The 17,177-nt window shown below is 32.6% G+C and overlaps 1 protein-coding gene across 1 annotated transcript; it reads left to right on the forward strand.

The window, feature by feature from the left end:
* Positions 1-2,528: 2,528 nt before the first annotated feature.
* LOC103723523 lies at positions 2,529-4,665 on the forward strand. The gene is made up of 3 exons (XM_008814455.3): positions 2,529-2,703; positions 3,657-3,757; positions 3,951-4,665. The coding sequence occupies exons 1-3, from the start codon at positions 2,606-2,608 to the stop codon at positions 4,445-4,447; spliced, it is 696 nt and encodes a 231-aa protein (XP_008812677.1). The 5' UTR covers positions 2,529-2,605; the 3' UTR covers positions 4,448-4,665.
* The last annotated feature ends 12,512 nt before the right edge of the window (positions 4,666-17,177 follow it).

Here is a 17,177-nt window from a genome sequence, read left to right on the forward strand (position 1 = left end):
ATAGAAACATTTATGAGTGTTTCCTTAGATACGAAGAATGAGGACACAAAATAGCATATATATGCCTCCTAGATATTGCATTTAATTTCTGCAGCTAGTGTGGCATCTCAATACTACAAAAAATGATGATGGGAGGTTCTGGAAATTCCTCATGGTTTTCTTGAGGTTCTTGTTTTCAGATATTTATTAAGAAGCATCAATTCTTGAATGCTCTAATTTAAGAAGAGGAGACGCTGGTATTGAATTATAAGTGAGCCCTTAATGGCCTATCATCACTTCATATCTTCCACAACCACGTAGTTGCCCAATATTTAGCTTGATGTGATCTTGGGACAGGTTCTATAGTTCTTTAGGAACAAAATACTTTGAAGGTGATCAGAGGCATTAGTTATATATAAAGACAACACACGCACCACTTAAGTGAGATAAAGCTTGTTTATCGATTCATAAAACTTTTTGTTAGCAATATATCACCTAACTAAGCAAATAAATCTATAATTACAATTAATAGAAATTCTTAAAAGAAATAATATATATATATATTTTATTCGGTATCAAAATAAATCTATTTTATCACAAAAGAAATCTATTGTAGCACAAAATAAATCTATTCATTTAATAAATTCAAATCATAAAATTGCAAATCCTACGGATCTACTAATATTAAATTTCAAACAAAAGTAAAAGGAAATAGTCTGATTGAAGGTAGGTCGAAGCGCATAGACGCTGTCCTAAAGAAGTATTTGTTCCCACGTACGGATCTCCCGGCAATCTTCCTTAGAGATATGACGACCCTAAACTTTTTCTTCGGTACGTCTCGAAAGAAGTCAAATCGAACCCGATCGGACTTGAAGAGCTAGTGAAGAACGAAACAAAAAGAACAAAATAAACTGAATATAATTGCAAAAATAAAAATTAGAAGTGGCTAAGAGGAAGAATTTTTCTTCAGAATTTTTTTCTGATATTTTTCTCTAATTTTTCTTCTTCCGAATAGGATGTAATAGAGGGTATTTATAGAAGTATTTGAGCAGGAGCTTTTTAGTCTTTTTGCAGGTGCGTCCGCGGTAATTTCGCAAACGCCTCAGCAGGCATTTTGCTAACTTCAAACGCGCATGCGGCCGAGTCTCGGGCTGCGTGCGCATTTAAATTTTTCCAACACTTTTAACAAAAATGACTTCAAGAAACCTCTCATCTTCTTTCATATTCATTAAATATTTAACTCCTTTTAGTAAATAATATCTTGGTAAACTTCATTAAAGATTCCCTAATGGGAATATTATCGAGTCTTCCAACATCAAATAGTAGCCAAAAACTGATTTTTTGCCAAACATAAATAAAGTTCATTTTCAATCTTCTGAGCCACTTGCACTGTCACAAATTCCTTATCATCTATTTGTTTCCAATTCGCAAGATGCCAAATCCTGCCAAAAATTTTTGTGTTATCAACAATCTATCGACAATTCATAATGTATTATTAGCTGATAAAATTTTTCTACATCGCCCGAGATAATAACCTTGGCTTACAAGAGCCGGTTATGATTTCTGATTGCGTCGGAGATACCTAGCAATGATGCTGAAAAAGAGAGAGAGAGAAAAAAAAAAAGAAAAATCTGGATTAAAAATATAGATTCTCAAGCAAATACAACTGGTATGATTTCACGTGCATGGTATGTGACAGAATTCTAGAAATGGGATAACGGCGTTACTGGACCTCGGTGCAACGGCTCGGTGTCTCGAACTTCCCGCCACGGGGTTCCTTCAAGGAAAAGAGAGAGACGGAGAGAGGGATAACGGCGTTATTTCTACTCGACGGTCCTCTTAGCGGTTCTCGTATCCATTTCTTGAAATCCCCTCAACCGTTTGCATTCCCCTCTCCCTTCTCCCTCTTCTGTAGCCCATAACCTGTTCCAGTATCATTCACGGTATGTCCCGTTCTCTTTTCTTTTGTCCAATTAAACACTTCTTAATCCTTTTTTAGTCTATATCAATGTCTTTCCAACTTGAATCGAGTCTATGCAACTATGGGCGGCCGCAGTTTAAATTTCAGTGACTGATTCTATTTTGTTTGCTCCATGGCCTGATATCTGATACCACCGTTTGTATTGCCCAAGATTTTGTATAGCAAAAGATTATGACCCCAAAACAGTGTATGCCAAAAAAGAATTGTTCCCAGAGTTGATTCTTGCTTTTAACACCCCTTTTCTAATAAAGTCCGGGTGGCTTTGCCTCCCCCTTCATCAAAAAAAAGATTCTTGCTTTTAACAAGGTGGAATGTCACTGTTGAGGACAATATGTTGATTGGATTTATCATACTTTTATATCATCAGCTTTATGTTGAATCTAGTGGAAGTTTGGATAATGTGTAATCTAAGATCTTTTCGCTTATAGTTTTCTTTCTCTCTCTTTCTTTCTTCTTTTTTAAAATTTTTACATACATTATGTATTTTGGGAGGATTGCTGCAATAAGGGGGGTTGTCTTACTAATTTGCATTGTCTCTGTCAACCTGTGGAGGAATATGGAGAGGACACCAGAATACATCTGTTGCTAAGAAAGGTTGCATGATCAGAAGAAGTGCAAGAAGAGAATGCATGATTGCTTTTCGTGATGGGGTCTGTAATCAGTACAGCTGCAAATGGCATCGGTTCTGCCCTTGGAAACGCATTCATAGCTCCCGTTAGGACGGTGTTTGGCGCGTCATGCGAGTAAGTATTCATATCTTTGTGGATTGAACAGGGCCAATTGCTGATTCCTCATGTCTTAGTATAGCTGAATTTTTTATCTAGTCTAATATGCATTGCTTCTCCTTTGGTGGTGTTACCAGGTTAGCTGTTTAAAGTAAATCTAGCAATGAGTAGGTGGCAGTGTGCAGTGTTTCTAGTTGGCTTTGTGTTTTTAAACCCTTGGAGGCATGTTAAATAGATACAAACCCAATCTTTTTAATGATAAATTCTTAACATATTTCAAAAGCAGACTGCTGCTAGTATTGATGGGTTTCTAAATAATCGTCAAGATTCTTATTTGATGACATAACTATAATCACTGTCAACTCCACCTTTACAGTAGAAAGCCACGTACATGGAAAAAAAGTGAATATGATTTACACTTGGAAGCTTTTAAGAATTATTAAAGCATTCTTGCTTTTGCCCTACTATCTTTCACCAGATTCCTTGGTAAGCTTGCTGAATGCAGAAATATTGCATTTGTGTGCCATCTCTATTTGCTTATGGTTGGTTACTGTGATTTTATTTTATTTTGATTGAAGAAAAAGAAGTGTTATCTTTTCCTGCCTGTTCAAATTGCATCATAGTTCTCTTAGCCATCTGGTTGTTTTGACTTGCATAAACATGTTCTCTAGTCATTCATATTTTGTGCTAAGTTATGAGATTTTACCTTTTTTTTCCATACCTGCTGCCAACTTCTATAGAGTTACTCTTGCCTGAAATTTCAGTTTAACAGTTCTCTTGCGACTTTTATGATGTTCCCCTCTGATATTCTGACCAAAAATAGATAACTTCTGATGTCTCTATGATTTGTAACTTCCGGCCATCACGTCGGACCTCTCATGGAAATCTCATTTATGCACTATTGAAGCTCAAGATTCACTGTTTAGTGACATGTAGACAATGACATTGTTGATCTGTTTGACTCTCTGTAGGGGCATTTGTTCAGGAACATGGGACATAGTCTGCTTTATTGAGCACCTATGTATATCCAGTCTGGTGAAACTGTTCATGGTCGCAGTCCTCACGTACATAAGTAAGCTTCCTGACTACCATAAATAGCATTTATATCATCATGTAGTTCTTTAAAAAAATTGGTTACAAAGTGTTTGTGATCAGGTTTAGGTAAGACAAACTATTATTGTCTTCATTCTTAGCCAGAAAAATTATTACCATAACCTCTTATTTAGTCAGTGCCTACAACTGATGTTGCTATACTCTCTGTTCAGTTCTGCTCTTCATCTACCTCCTATTTCAAGTGGGAATCATCCAATGCATAGGGAGAAGCCTCTGTAAGATGACATGGGCAGCGTGCGAGACCTATTGGACTGCATTGGGAGAAGTTAGTTGTTTCTTGTGGCACAAGCTGAAGAACACCAAGCGTGTGTATCGCCGCCGATTTGAAGGCATGGAAGAAGGATACAGTTCTAGCAGTGATGATGACTCCTTTGTGGAGAACTATGGAAGCATAAAAGTTACTAGGAAGCGAAGGTCGGCAAGGGAGAGAAGAAACCATCGTTTGCGAAAATCATTGTATCCTATAAGGCAGAGTTCAAAATTAAGAAGTTATGGGAGTGGTAGCCACCATCATGTGAAGTTGAAAACAAGAGAGGTCTCTGTACATGTCAAGGGTTCTAGGAGAATTGGGAACTCAAGGCAGCTTCATCTGACAAACATGTCCCACTACAATGGAAAGCAGCTCTTTAAGAGGGGAAGAAGATGGTGAAGAATATTTATGCTTCTAGCAACAGAAGTATATTTTCTTATTACAAACCATTGCTAATATGCTGTGGGCTGTCATTGTTCATGTACAATAAAAACTTGATTCTGCAATTCAGGACTGAATTCAGGAAAAGTCAGAACTAGACACATATAATGACATGTTTAGGTGAAGGGAGTGGACTACTATATATAGGAGATCATTTTCTAATTTATTATTCTATATCTAAACATATTTGTGGTCAAGTCACCTATTTTTCCTTTCTTCAGGACATAAACAAGCTGAATTTATCATGAGTTGCATTTTCATTTGGTCAGTGCCAGCTTCTTCTGAAGGACATCGTATGTCCAATCTTCTTCATTTGATCAGTATTGTTACTTGTCCTCTTTGAAGGGCACATCTTTAGAATTGTTTTGTCTCTTGAGATCAAAACTTGAATGGACCTATACTTGCACATTTAGTTTGTGGATGACATAGGTTTGTTCAAGATTTTTTCAAAAGTTATACAATTTTCAAATTTTGATAGAGTTTACTGTTATTTTTTTAATTTAGTAATAATTCGTCATAATTGGCACTTTTCTTTTTGCCATCCAAAGGTTAGTTTTCTGAAAATGATATGTTGCTCTTACAATTGAAGAAATGGAAACTGAAAGATGAAAGATATTAGTAATACAATGGTTCCTTTACTTATATCATCCATGATTCCCTTATTCTTTTCTAAAAGAATTCAATGCAAATGACCATATTCTCCTTTCTTTTCACCATTCTTATTACACCCTTTTCACTTTCAAAGATTCACATAGTTCCTCTGGTTTTACCATTACTTGTAACTATATTTTGAATCAAAGATGGTGTATTCTGCAGGTTAGATTCTATTTTTGTGCTGAAGATGAGTTTTAATCTATAATTTTTTTTCCTCAAAAACTTACAAGGGCAAAAGATAATTTATATTGGGTTTTTAAGCCATCAAATTTGTATAATGCAGAATTTGTAGTAGTTATCAAATTATCTTGAATGATAAATCTCAATTAATAAAACAAAAGATGAATTAGTTACTTTGGTTGAGAACCTATTAACAAAACAAATCCTTCTTCAAAGATTTGTATAGTATATATGGGAAGAAATTTATATTTATGGCATGACTTCACTCTTCTTCATCGCTACCCAAGATTTTCCTAGTTTTACATGTTCTTTTACTTGCTTGCTTATATGACCATTCTATTGTTTTTTCCTAATTGTGGTAGGATTGTTAAAAATGTATACATATACACCCATAGAGCGTGGACTTTGGAGAGGGGTTTGTCATTTATATAGATTTTGATGCATTTTCAGTTAAATAGAATATTCAGGGGAGGAGACTTAGCATTATGATTATTCATATATCTTGTATGTATAAGTGATTCTGATTAGTGATTGTGGCAAAAGATAGTAGGGTAGAGATTTTATGCATGCTATGGATCATCCATGGTCTTGATGAACAGTTTTTCAGTAGTCACTATCAAATGATGGGAGAGAAGATGGGCTCAAATGATCAATTGGATTTTTTGGAGTGGTAACCTGATGTGATTGTAATAAGCTGTTATGATTACCTATATTTTCTAATGGAGTATTAATAAAAAAATAAAAAAAAGTGAATGATGTAATATAATTTCCTTTATCTAAATTATCTTATATATAAACCAAAAAGAATATATTCATCAAAACAAAGAGTGCTTGACAAAATTGGGAATGCACAATTTGTAATTAATAAAATTTTGTGAAATTCTTGCCAACAATGCTCCATTTGATTAGAGGATAAAAATAATTATCCCTCATATGCCACATATAATATCCGTATGGTATTGAAAATCCTGCGAAAATATTCTTTGGTCATCTTTGCATATCGTTTATGGTTGAATATAAAAATATTGGCAAATGCTAGAAAATTTAAGATAAATCAATATTTCAAGTATTAAGGTATATCTCCAAATATTTGGAATTGGATAATTATATGGAGTCCGGTCACCCTCCCTTCATCAAAAGTAAAATATTAGTTTTTTGTGGTGGGCATATGTATGTTCATGTTTGCATGGACATATTTGTTGTTGACTCCTTGGATGAACATGTAACAACAGTTGATCCAATAATTTTGGAAGATCTGAAAAATTTCAAATTGGTCCATTGCTAGAAAGAAATGCAACTATCTTGAATTTACAAAGATGAAAATGAAATGGGCTCAAAATTCAGAAAACCCCTCCTTAATTAAACACTTATAATTCTTGGATATTAAGCTTATACAAAATTAGCTCTATGACTCTGCTTATGAATGTGATACATGACCAACACAAGAGTTTACAACTATTGAGATAAACCAAATATTCACTTGATCTTAACTAAGATGAAAGGTTGGGAAAACTTGATAAGAATCATGACATCTCAAAATATTGGCCAATCTATAGGGATTGAGATACAGAATATCAGCTAGACATGGTAAAAAGGAAGAATAATTGCAATTTTTAAGCAATGACTTTTGACATTTTAGAGTTAAAAAATATATTGAGATTGTAAAAGAATGATTGAAAGATCTCATGCAATATAATCAATATTGTAGTGGTTGATGTTGTTTGACTATGTTGTAATTTATATACTTTTGGGCAATATTGTAAATTTACAATACTCAGTTGGAGTATAAAAATAACAATGACTGACCCTCATGGGTATCAGAAAAATTGAGAGCTCTTTTGATCCTATGGTGCTTTGTTTTCTCTTCCATTGTAGTTATTATAGCCATTTGATCTAGCAACTCTTCTTTCTTGAACTTCTACTCCATGTCTTCCTCTTCCAATCTTCCTTATAGGTTCCTTCCATCTTCAACATTAAAAATTATTTCTCTATTGAACTCACCTCAACAAACTATGTGACATTAAAGATGTTTCAAACCTTTCTTTAACAACCAAAAGTTCTTAGCATGGTTGAAGGTCAAATCCCATGCCCAAAATCCTCACATCCTTAATTAACATGATCTTTCGAACCAGTGTGTATTATGGTATACAACTAGATCAATGTTACCCTCTCACCAACTTATCTTGAAATGCTTCTAAATTATGTATGTGATTCCTCTAGGGAATCTTTAGTTAACCCCTAGTAGAGTTGATTAGGAGCCTGGCTTGGGCACAAAAATATCAAATTTTAAATAGGCTCGGCCCAAAATATAACCCATGATTAGCTCTAACCCCTAGGCAACTCTTAATTGATCATGCATCACTTACCATGATGCATTTCAAGACTTCAAAAAAGAGTCTCTCTCCATAGAAGATTATTTCCAACAAATTCACTCCCTTACCCATTCTCTTCGAGCAATTAAAAAATTAGTTTCAAATGTAGATATGGTCACCCAAACTCTTCATGGTTTGCCTCCAAGCTATGCAACTTTTGCGTTAATTATGATTGCAAATTACCAATTATATTTATTCATCGCTCTTCATCCTTAACTTCCTCGTAAAGAAGACCAAGGCCCCATTTGGCATAGCTGTTGGGAGTAGAGCTTTTTGAAGTAGAACTTTTATAAAAAGCTATTTACTTTTTAATAACTATATTTCTAAAATGATGTAGAACTTTAATATGTGTAAGGTAAACAAACTGAAAAAGTAATTTTGGTATGACAAAATGACCATAAAGGACATTACATAGTATTATACAATAAAGCATAATAAAATATAATATATATTAATACATAAATATATGATATAGTATAATATTACTATAATATAATATAATTTGATATTATATAAATTTATATCAATGTATTATGATATAATATAATATTATATTAATTTATAGTATAATACAATAATAAATTTATAAAATATTATAATTATTATCATTGTATATTAATATTTTATTAATTTAATATTTTGAGAAACTAATTTTTGGAAAAAAATATAGAGGCACACAATTATACTTGCAAAAGTGAGATTTTACGATTCTTTTCTTTCAAATGCTTTTCTTGTTCCTGGTTTTTTACATTCTTGATGTAGTTGTAACAAAAATATAAGAAGCAACATTCACATTTGCTCAAATATGAAATAAAATAATCAACTCCTCAACAACTTTATAAAGAAAAGAAGTCATCGAGTTATAAGTAGAGAAGCAATATGATCACGCAGAATAGCCATCTCACGATTATCCATTATTTGGCTTTGGTTTGTACTAAGTTCTTTCCATGGTTCATTAATCTTTAGACAATCAAAAGAGAGTAGATTCTCATTATCATCATAAGGTTGAAACTCAAAATCTTTGATTGCATGATTTCTAATAAAATTATGAATATCTATGGAAGTCACCACAATTTGGACTTGTTTATGATAAGAAAAGTTGGGCATGGTACTCTATATTCTCCATCTACTTTTTCAACATCCAAATGTCCTCTTAATAGTGCATCTCAGGGACGAATGTGAATGTTAAAAAGATTTTATGTATATCTCTTGATTGACTTCTACGTCGAAAATCTGGTAAATGATACCTCTCCTTTTTGTAAGGCCACATATATCCTAGCATGTGAGGATATCCTGCATCCACCAAATAATATTTACCTGCATATATATATATATATATATATTAAAGTTAAAAATGTATACCTACGATCATAATATATTTAATTAATATGCATATGTCTACATTATAAGATATTTAATTAAAATGCATACCACTAGGTGGGCGTAGAAATTGGAGCTTTTTTCTGCATATAACATTGTTGCCCAAGGTGACAAGCCAAGAGGGGGGGTGAATTGGTTTCTTCTAAATTTTGGTGCTTTAATCGTTTTCTTAATTAAGTGCGGTGGATGCTTCCTTAAACTATTTGAATGATTTAAACTAGTGCAAAGATAGAAGATGATGCAAGAATAAACGTAAGCACAAGCACAACACAAACACAACAATATATAGTGGTTCGGTGCTCTCCTTAGCACCTACGTCTACTCCTCAAGCGTCCCCTTGGGAATTCACTATAATCCCGCGGATTACAGTTGGATTGTTTTCCGGGCTCACAATCCAAAAACCTTTGTTGGTTTTGCGGGCTCACCAACGAACCTATACACTTGGTTTTCCGGGTTCACCAAAAACCTTTGTTGGTTTTACGGGCTCACCAACGAACCTATGTTGGTTTTACGGGCTCACCAACGAACCTTTACACTTTGGTTTTCCGGGCTCACCAAAAACCTATGTTGGTTTTGCGGGCTCACCAACGAACCTTTACAAAGTGTTTAACAAATAAAAAGAAAAGATTCAAACTCCTAAATGAGCATATAAAACAATATGAACTACAAAGAAGAGTTAGAAAGTATTTATCGCTTTGAAGTGGCTTTGCTCTTCTTTGTCAAGGATGCTTCACTCTTCAAGGGAGGATGGAGCTCTTGATGCCTCTTTGAAACTGCTCAATCCCTTTCTTTGATTGTTGAATGAAGCTCTTGATGAAGCTTGCCTTGCTAGGGTTCTCTCTTGAATGCACTTGATGTATTTTCCCAAAAAGCTTGCTTCCTCTGATGAATACTCCCTCTTAAATACTTCTCCAACCTCCAAATAGTCCTTTCTGACCGTTGGATTGAAGAAACTAGCCGTTTATAGCCGTTGGGAGTCCAAAAAGCATTTCTGCACAACTAGCCGTTATGTTCAGCCCGTGTTTGGGTCGGGTCAACCTGTCCTTGGGTCGACCCAACCTTCACTTGGGTCGACTCAAACATTCCTTGGGTCGACCCTCTCAGAAACCACAGAAACCTCAATTTCAGCCTTCCTTCCCATGGGTCGACCCAACCATTCTTTGGGTCGACTCAAAGTTCACTTGGGTCGACTCAACTTCTTCTTGGGTCGACCCTCTCAGTAATTCCAGAGAACCATTTTCTGTCTGTCTTTCTGTCTTACCTTTGGGTCGACCCTCTCAGGGTTTGGGTCGACTCAAGCTTGGGTCGACTCAACCACTGTGTGGGTCGACCCTCTCAGTAAATCCAGAGAGCATTCTTCTGTTGTGTTTTGAGGTTCTTTGGAGGTTGGGTCGACTCATGCTTACCTTGGGTCGACCCAACTCACTGTTCATTTGTGCCATTTTTGCAGGAGTGTGCCAGATGACTTCTTGATGTACCGGGGTCGACCCAATCAACCTGTGGGTCGACTCAAACCACACTTTGCTGCATTCTCAAGGTTAGATTCATCCAAATGAATAAGGCCATTTATCCATTTTCAATTAAACAAATATACTGAGAGTAATGAACTTATAAATGAAGTATCAATTTAACTTATAGCATGCTCTAGATAATTGCTTGTTAATCATCAAAATAACACTATCATCCTCAATCTCCCCCTTTTTGATGATTACAAAATAAAGAGTATAAGCCTATTGATACTTGTCTTTAAAATCAGTTTATAAAAGGGATTAAACTGCTGAATTTCAGTTTTTCATATATACTTGTGAAATCTCCCCCTATATCATTTAAATGTTGCCAGTTTGACTCTTTGAATTGCTCTCCCTTTCATTTATAATTCATTAGCGATGAAACTTCAAAAATTTGAGATAATATGAGTTTCAGACTATGTATCGGGGTGCGAGAGGTGCGTGCCAAATTCTGAATTTATGTGTACCAAATTCTGAAATTTGATATAAATTTTTGAGTTGATCATTTTCATTGTTGCAAATTGCTCCCCCTTGGATGTATATGCTTTCCTATATGATTTTCAATTTGTTTTACAAATTATTTCTCTTTCTTTCTTTACTTCTCCTCTTATTACTCTTTCTTTACTTCTCCCCCTTTTTGTTACTCTATTTACTCTAAAGATATCTTTACTTCTCCCTTTACTTCTCCTAAGATACTCTTTCTTTACTTCTCCCCCAAGATGATCTTTGCTTCTCCTAAAGTACTCTTTCTTTACTTCTCAAATAAAATACTCTTTCTTTTCTTAAATTGATATACTCTTTCTTTTCTTCTCCCCCTTTTTGTTATCATCAAAAAAAAAATGTATATATGGGGAAAAGATGCAATAAATACCAAACTTCAAACTTCATTGATCAAAATAGGAACATTTTAGTATATCAAAAGCAAAAGCAAATACAATAGTCCTCAATCAAAGTTTAAAGAAGCATGATAACCACCAAATACATATGAGAACCAGATACATATCCTAGTCTCTAAACAAGATCGTGAGACTCTTCCGGATCGCTTGGCTACGGCTCTCTCGGGTCCCATTTCTCCAAGATTTTGAAGTAATCTACTGTTTGGAGATGATTGGAGAAGATTTGAGAGTGGAAAATAAGGTTTTCGGAAGAGGACAAAGGGTAAACAGTGCCCTAGATAGCTCACGGGTCCCCCTTTTAACAGTGGGATCCCGACGTTGGGTCAACTCAAGAATTTTCTTGGGTTGACTCAACGTTGGGTCGACCCTATTCTGGGTTGGGTTGACCCAAGTGCAGAATTTTTCTTTTCTCTTCCTTTTTGCTTCTAAAAATTTTCTTGCTTCCAATCCTTATAAATTCTTTCTGGGACAATGATACATGAGTAAGGAATCTATAGATAACAAGTTTGACTCATGTTTCATGGATTTTTAGAAATTGGAGGAATGTATCATGAGACTACTTGCTCCCTTTTATATTTCTTCAATAAAAAGGATCACATATACCTAATTCTCTCCTTAGCGTGCAGAATCTATCTTCACTCAAGGGTTTTGTGAATATGTCCGCTAATTGTTTTTCAGTGCATATATGCTCAATACATATGTTTCCATTTTGCACATGATCCCTAATAAAATGATATCTTATTTTTATGTGTTTGGCTTTAGGAATGAGATATTAAGGACGTAAGCCAGAAGTGATCTCTAAATGTAGATTCCAAAGATATTTTTCAAATCAAGTGTAGATGGAATCTTTTTCAAGTTATTTCAAGGAGTATCAAGAATAATATTCAAAGAAGGCACGAATGAAAACTCAACATCTTTATATATATATATATATATATATTAAGTATATAACAAGATGAGAGCAATCTAATTAATTTTCAGAGTATAGTATAAGAGCAAATAAAGATCAAAACTTATATACTCGAAAAACATAAGATTATGTTGAATCCTTAATTCTTAATGACTTCAAAGTTCTTTCATGATATAAAAGTATTGGGGCATATATACCAAAACATGAATTTATGCAGTGTAGGATATAAAATTCAAGGCTTTGAAAGTTCTTTTAGAGCTCTCTTAAAAACTTTCTTTTACTCCTTTAAAGATCATAGCATCAAAATCAATTAAAATGAATTGGCTCAGGATTGAAACACCAAAGTGCAAGCCAATAAGAACTCATAAGTAGATTCCAAGATAAATTTTCAAAACTAAGACAGATGGAATCCTTTTCAATTAAATTTTCAGAAATAAATGATTTACCGATGAATACAGATGGAAATCCAACTTTCAAAAGATATTCAATGAAGCACAAAGTTTAATACCACTTTACATTTAGTATTCTTTGTCTCATCTTTAGATGCGAATTTATACGATTAAGTTCTATATGATCTCTCACTCTGAAATTTTCTTTCTCCCCCTTAATTAATCATTCCATTTGAGAGTTTAGAGTTTGAAGATAATTTTCAATAAAGAGATTGAGTATTTAAAGCTCCCCCTCAAAAGATGCATTTTCTTTCAAACCTTTTTTTTTGTTCTTCTATAATATCAAGAATGTAGAGTGATCTAGAATTTTTCAAAATTTATAGCAATCACTCTTTTTAATCTTTCAAGAATAAATTATATTTCCTCTTATTTTTTTGAATATGTATGGAAATATTAATCAGAAAATAATTCTTTTGAAGCTCAAATTTCTTTCAAAAGTAATTACATTTTCTTTCCTATAAGAATTATTGAAGTGAGTTGAAATATTCTAAGCTTTAGGATCATTAACTCTCTTCTTAAAAATAGCTTTTCTTTTTAATGATAGAAGCATTTAATTATGTAGGAGTGTATATTCAAAATATTAATTTCTTAGTCATAGTTTTTCAGCAATGTATATATGAAGCACCATAAATCTTTTTAATATCAAAATAATATCATATGTTTAGAACCATTTATTTGCAATCAAGATCATTGAAAAACGCATCATTTAGACTAATTTTAATAAACTTATAAGATAGAAAATGATATGTTTCAGATGCGTATCGGAGCAAACAATCAAGGCATCAAAATTAATTCTATTTTTCTTAGACCGTAGTTTTCATCTAGGAATCATATTGAGTTATTCCTCAAAATGATGCAATCATTGAAGCATATAATGAAAGTTACAAAAATGCAATGATAGAAGCATTTTTTAAATTAAGTTTAAGCTTTTATACAAAATCAGATTCTGAATTTCATAAAAATTTTCAAGGAGGCTTTCAGGATTATAATTTGAGATATGCATCTTCTACATTGTAGCTCATCTTAAATTATTAAGATTGAAAATACATATTTCAAGAACATTAGAGCACATCCAGAATCTTTGTAATTCATATTGAATTTTGGTACAAATTGGAGGACATTATGTACTAATGTTAGACAAGATAAAAGATAAATCAGAATCAATTCATTTTGCCTAATTTGCAAATTCAAATTATTCTTTTCTTTTATTTTTCAAAATATATTCATTAAAACAAAATGATGTTGTTGTTGGTAATAACATATTTCAATCAAATTTTATAGGCATGAACCATTACAAGTTATATTTAGGAAAGATCTTTGTTATTTGAATATTGAAAACACATAATTCATAACATCATGTTACATGCAAAACATAATATGCATTATGTCATAACATCATGTATTAAAACATTAAGAGCAAGCATGTCAAGGATCAAAATTTATTCTTTTTAAATAAACTCTCCCTATTTATATATAATTCTACACTGATTTTATCCTAAAGGTGTGTTTTCAAGTGATCGAAACTTCATTTGGTTTTTCACAAGCTTTTTATATACTTTCATTTATCTTGTCATTCATTTCCTCATTTTTGAATTTCTTCCTTTAACCACTTAGTGAACATTCTAATCTTTATTTCTTTTGGTTTTACTTTTCTATGCTCTATACTCTATTTGCTCCCTATCCGGTGGAGTTGGAAGGGGCACGAGGTACTACCACTAGCCTCCCTCTTGTGCCGTCCCTAATATGCCCTACACCGAATAGTTGGGTCAAATAGTGTCGGGTACTACCACTAGCCTCCCCATTGACACCATCCCTATGATGAGCAATATAGAAGGGTTAAAATGTTCACTTCAAACTTTTCTTGTAATTAATTACGGATTTTATCTCTTCCAAAGAAATGTTCATATTAGTCTTACAAATGTGCCAAATATATTATGCTTGTTTTGCTTTTCCTAAAGATTGAAGCATTTGCCTTTACTTAGATTTTACTTCTTCTGAGCAATGTTCATTTTCTTTTTCTTTATCTCTCTCTCTTTTTGTCATTTTCAAGTAGTTACATGAAAGAGCAGAATAAAGAATTAATCTAATATGCTGCATATAAATATATATCATGCAAACAGCATTTTCATTATGCCCAATGATTCATAGCTTATCACAAGTTATTTTGAATTAGAAACTTGAGGCATAAACTTGTGTATTTCATGGTTATGCATTATACAGGCAAAAGTGAACTTCAATTTAATCATACCATGAAACAATTATCATTAGCATGAGAATGAAGCATGATATCAAGAAGATTAGCAATTAAATGTTTAATCATGCTACCATATAATTTCAGACTATTAATTTTGCTCAACTAACTCACAAGAGAAGGGTTTAGATTACCAATGCATTTAGCATTCTTCAAGCCAAATATCTTTTAAATTCTTTACATCCTTGGCTGAAGAAAATCTCTCTTTTTTTTGTTTGCAAGGGGATGTTTATTGTATCTTTCATCGAGGTGTCCTTCAAGCTGAAATTTCTTGCTCATAAGTCCTGTATCATTAGCTAAATCTTTTTCTTTTCTTGAAGGCAATTCATTAGGTTCTCTAGGATACAAAAACATTCATACAACATATTTCTTAACTAGATGACTCAACATGAGACATGATAATAATTGAATTTGAGTCACTTTACTCAAGAGATTGCCTAAATATAAGCAAGCACAAGTCACTTGAACTAAAGAGATAACTTCATTAAGTAAAATGGTTCAAGGACAAGCATGTGAGGCAATAGAAGGATTCATCAAGGTCAAATCAAAATTTTTTTATTTTCAGAATTAATTTAGCTTAGATTCTATTTGCTTAAGATAATTATCAATAAGATATACAAGTTGAGTTTTAATCAAATTATCTTAAACAGTTGTTTCTATCAAAAATTTTGATTATTATTTAGTTTTCAACACTAATAATCATGTTTCAGGGAGTTGAGCAATCTTCTTTTAGAGCAATTAGGATTTTATTTTGACTTATGAGTGATAGTTTAAAAGAATTAATATTCATGCTTTAAAAGATTTTTATGATCAAGTTAAGCATGACATGTTACAATTAATCAGTAGAATTTGAAATAATTTTAGAGAAAGATATTAATCATGGATACAATGATTATACTAAATGAAACACTTTAAAGATCAGATTTATTAATCTTAGATTTTTAGAATAGTCTTGAGAATTACTTATAAAGAAAAAAACAATCCATTGTTATAAAACTTTTTAGTAGAATTCCTATTATGATCACGACACATTAATCATTTATGATTGAAACATATGATGCATACATGCGACTTATAGAGTAAATCATAATATATTTCAAATAATCACATAAGGAATGAGTGATATAATGATAAATTATACTCATACCTTTACAAATAATGAAATAAGATTTCATAAGTATTATGCTCAATAAAGTTTTAACATGAAGTCAGCATCAACCATTTATATTAGAGCAGAAATTTAGATTTTAAAAAACTTAAAGGAGAAGGTTATACATATTCATTCATTGTTTTCTTATTATGATGCAAGCACTAGAAAGTTTCATGCTAAAATCGTTGAGATAAGATTTAACATATGAGGCATTTAAAATCTTTGATGCAGAGAGTATCGTAATTTCATAAAAAGATAATTTCAATACATGAAGTAGAATGTTAAACCTTATACTAGATTTAATGAATAAATTGAGACTTATCTTTAATTATGTGTCAACGCACCCATTTGTATGAAAATTTCATTTATTCCATGGGTAGCTTGGCACACCTACATCTACACCCTCATATTTTCATTTTGGGTACCCAAGCTTGCTTGGGTCCTTGAGGGTTAGTGCATATGGTTCCTTTTGGAATCCAAATCTGTTTAATTGTAATAACTTTACCATTTGATTTATTCGTATTAGAACCATAGGTAAAGTTTTTATGCCCAATCTTTTTATGTTTGAAATAAGTTATCTTATTTGATGGTTTGCTTGGCGAATTGATAACCTTTTTCTTTAGGGGTTTATTATTGAGCAAAGGAATCCAGCCAAGTCTTGATTTATCAAAAACAGCATGTTGGCTTTCAAACATCGTTTTTAATCTTTCTGAACTTACAGTGAATTTGTTAATAAAAGATTTCAATTGGTTAACTTCTTCACTTAAGTTTTGATTTTCTTTAATTAAATTCTGATTTTTCTGAATCAATTCTTCCGAATTTAATCTTAAGCGTTCATTCTCAGAATTTAATTTGTCTTTCATTTCAGCGGAAGAATTTCTTTCTTCTGACATTTCCAGATTTAGCTTTTTAAGATTTTTATTTTTCGTAGCTAATTT

This window comes from Phoenix dactylifera, unplaced genomic scaffold, assembly GCF_009389715.1.
Source record: "Phoenix dactylifera cultivar Barhee BC4 unplaced genomic scaffold, palm_55x_up_171113_PBpolish2nd_filt_p 000292F, whole genome shotgun sequence".
NCBI classification, from domain to species: domain Eukaryota; kingdom Viridiplantae; phylum Streptophyta; class Magnoliopsida; order Arecales; family Arecaceae; genus Phoenix; species Phoenix dactylifera.

Bases quoted from the DNA above. Each gene is read 5' to 3' on its own strand.
- LOC103723523 (XM_008814455.3), top strand. From the start codon at position 2,606: ATGGGGTCTGTAATCAGTACAGCTGCAAATGGCATCGGTTCTGCCCTT. The intron at 2,704-3,656 runs GTAAGTATTCAT...GACTCTCTGTAG, and splicing joins GTGTTTGGCGCGTCATGCGA to GGGCATTTGTTCAGGAACAT. The intron at 3,758-3,950 runs GTAAGCTTCCTG...CTCTCTGTTCAG, and splicing joins CGCAGTCCTCACGTACATAA to TTCTGCTCTTCATCTACCTC.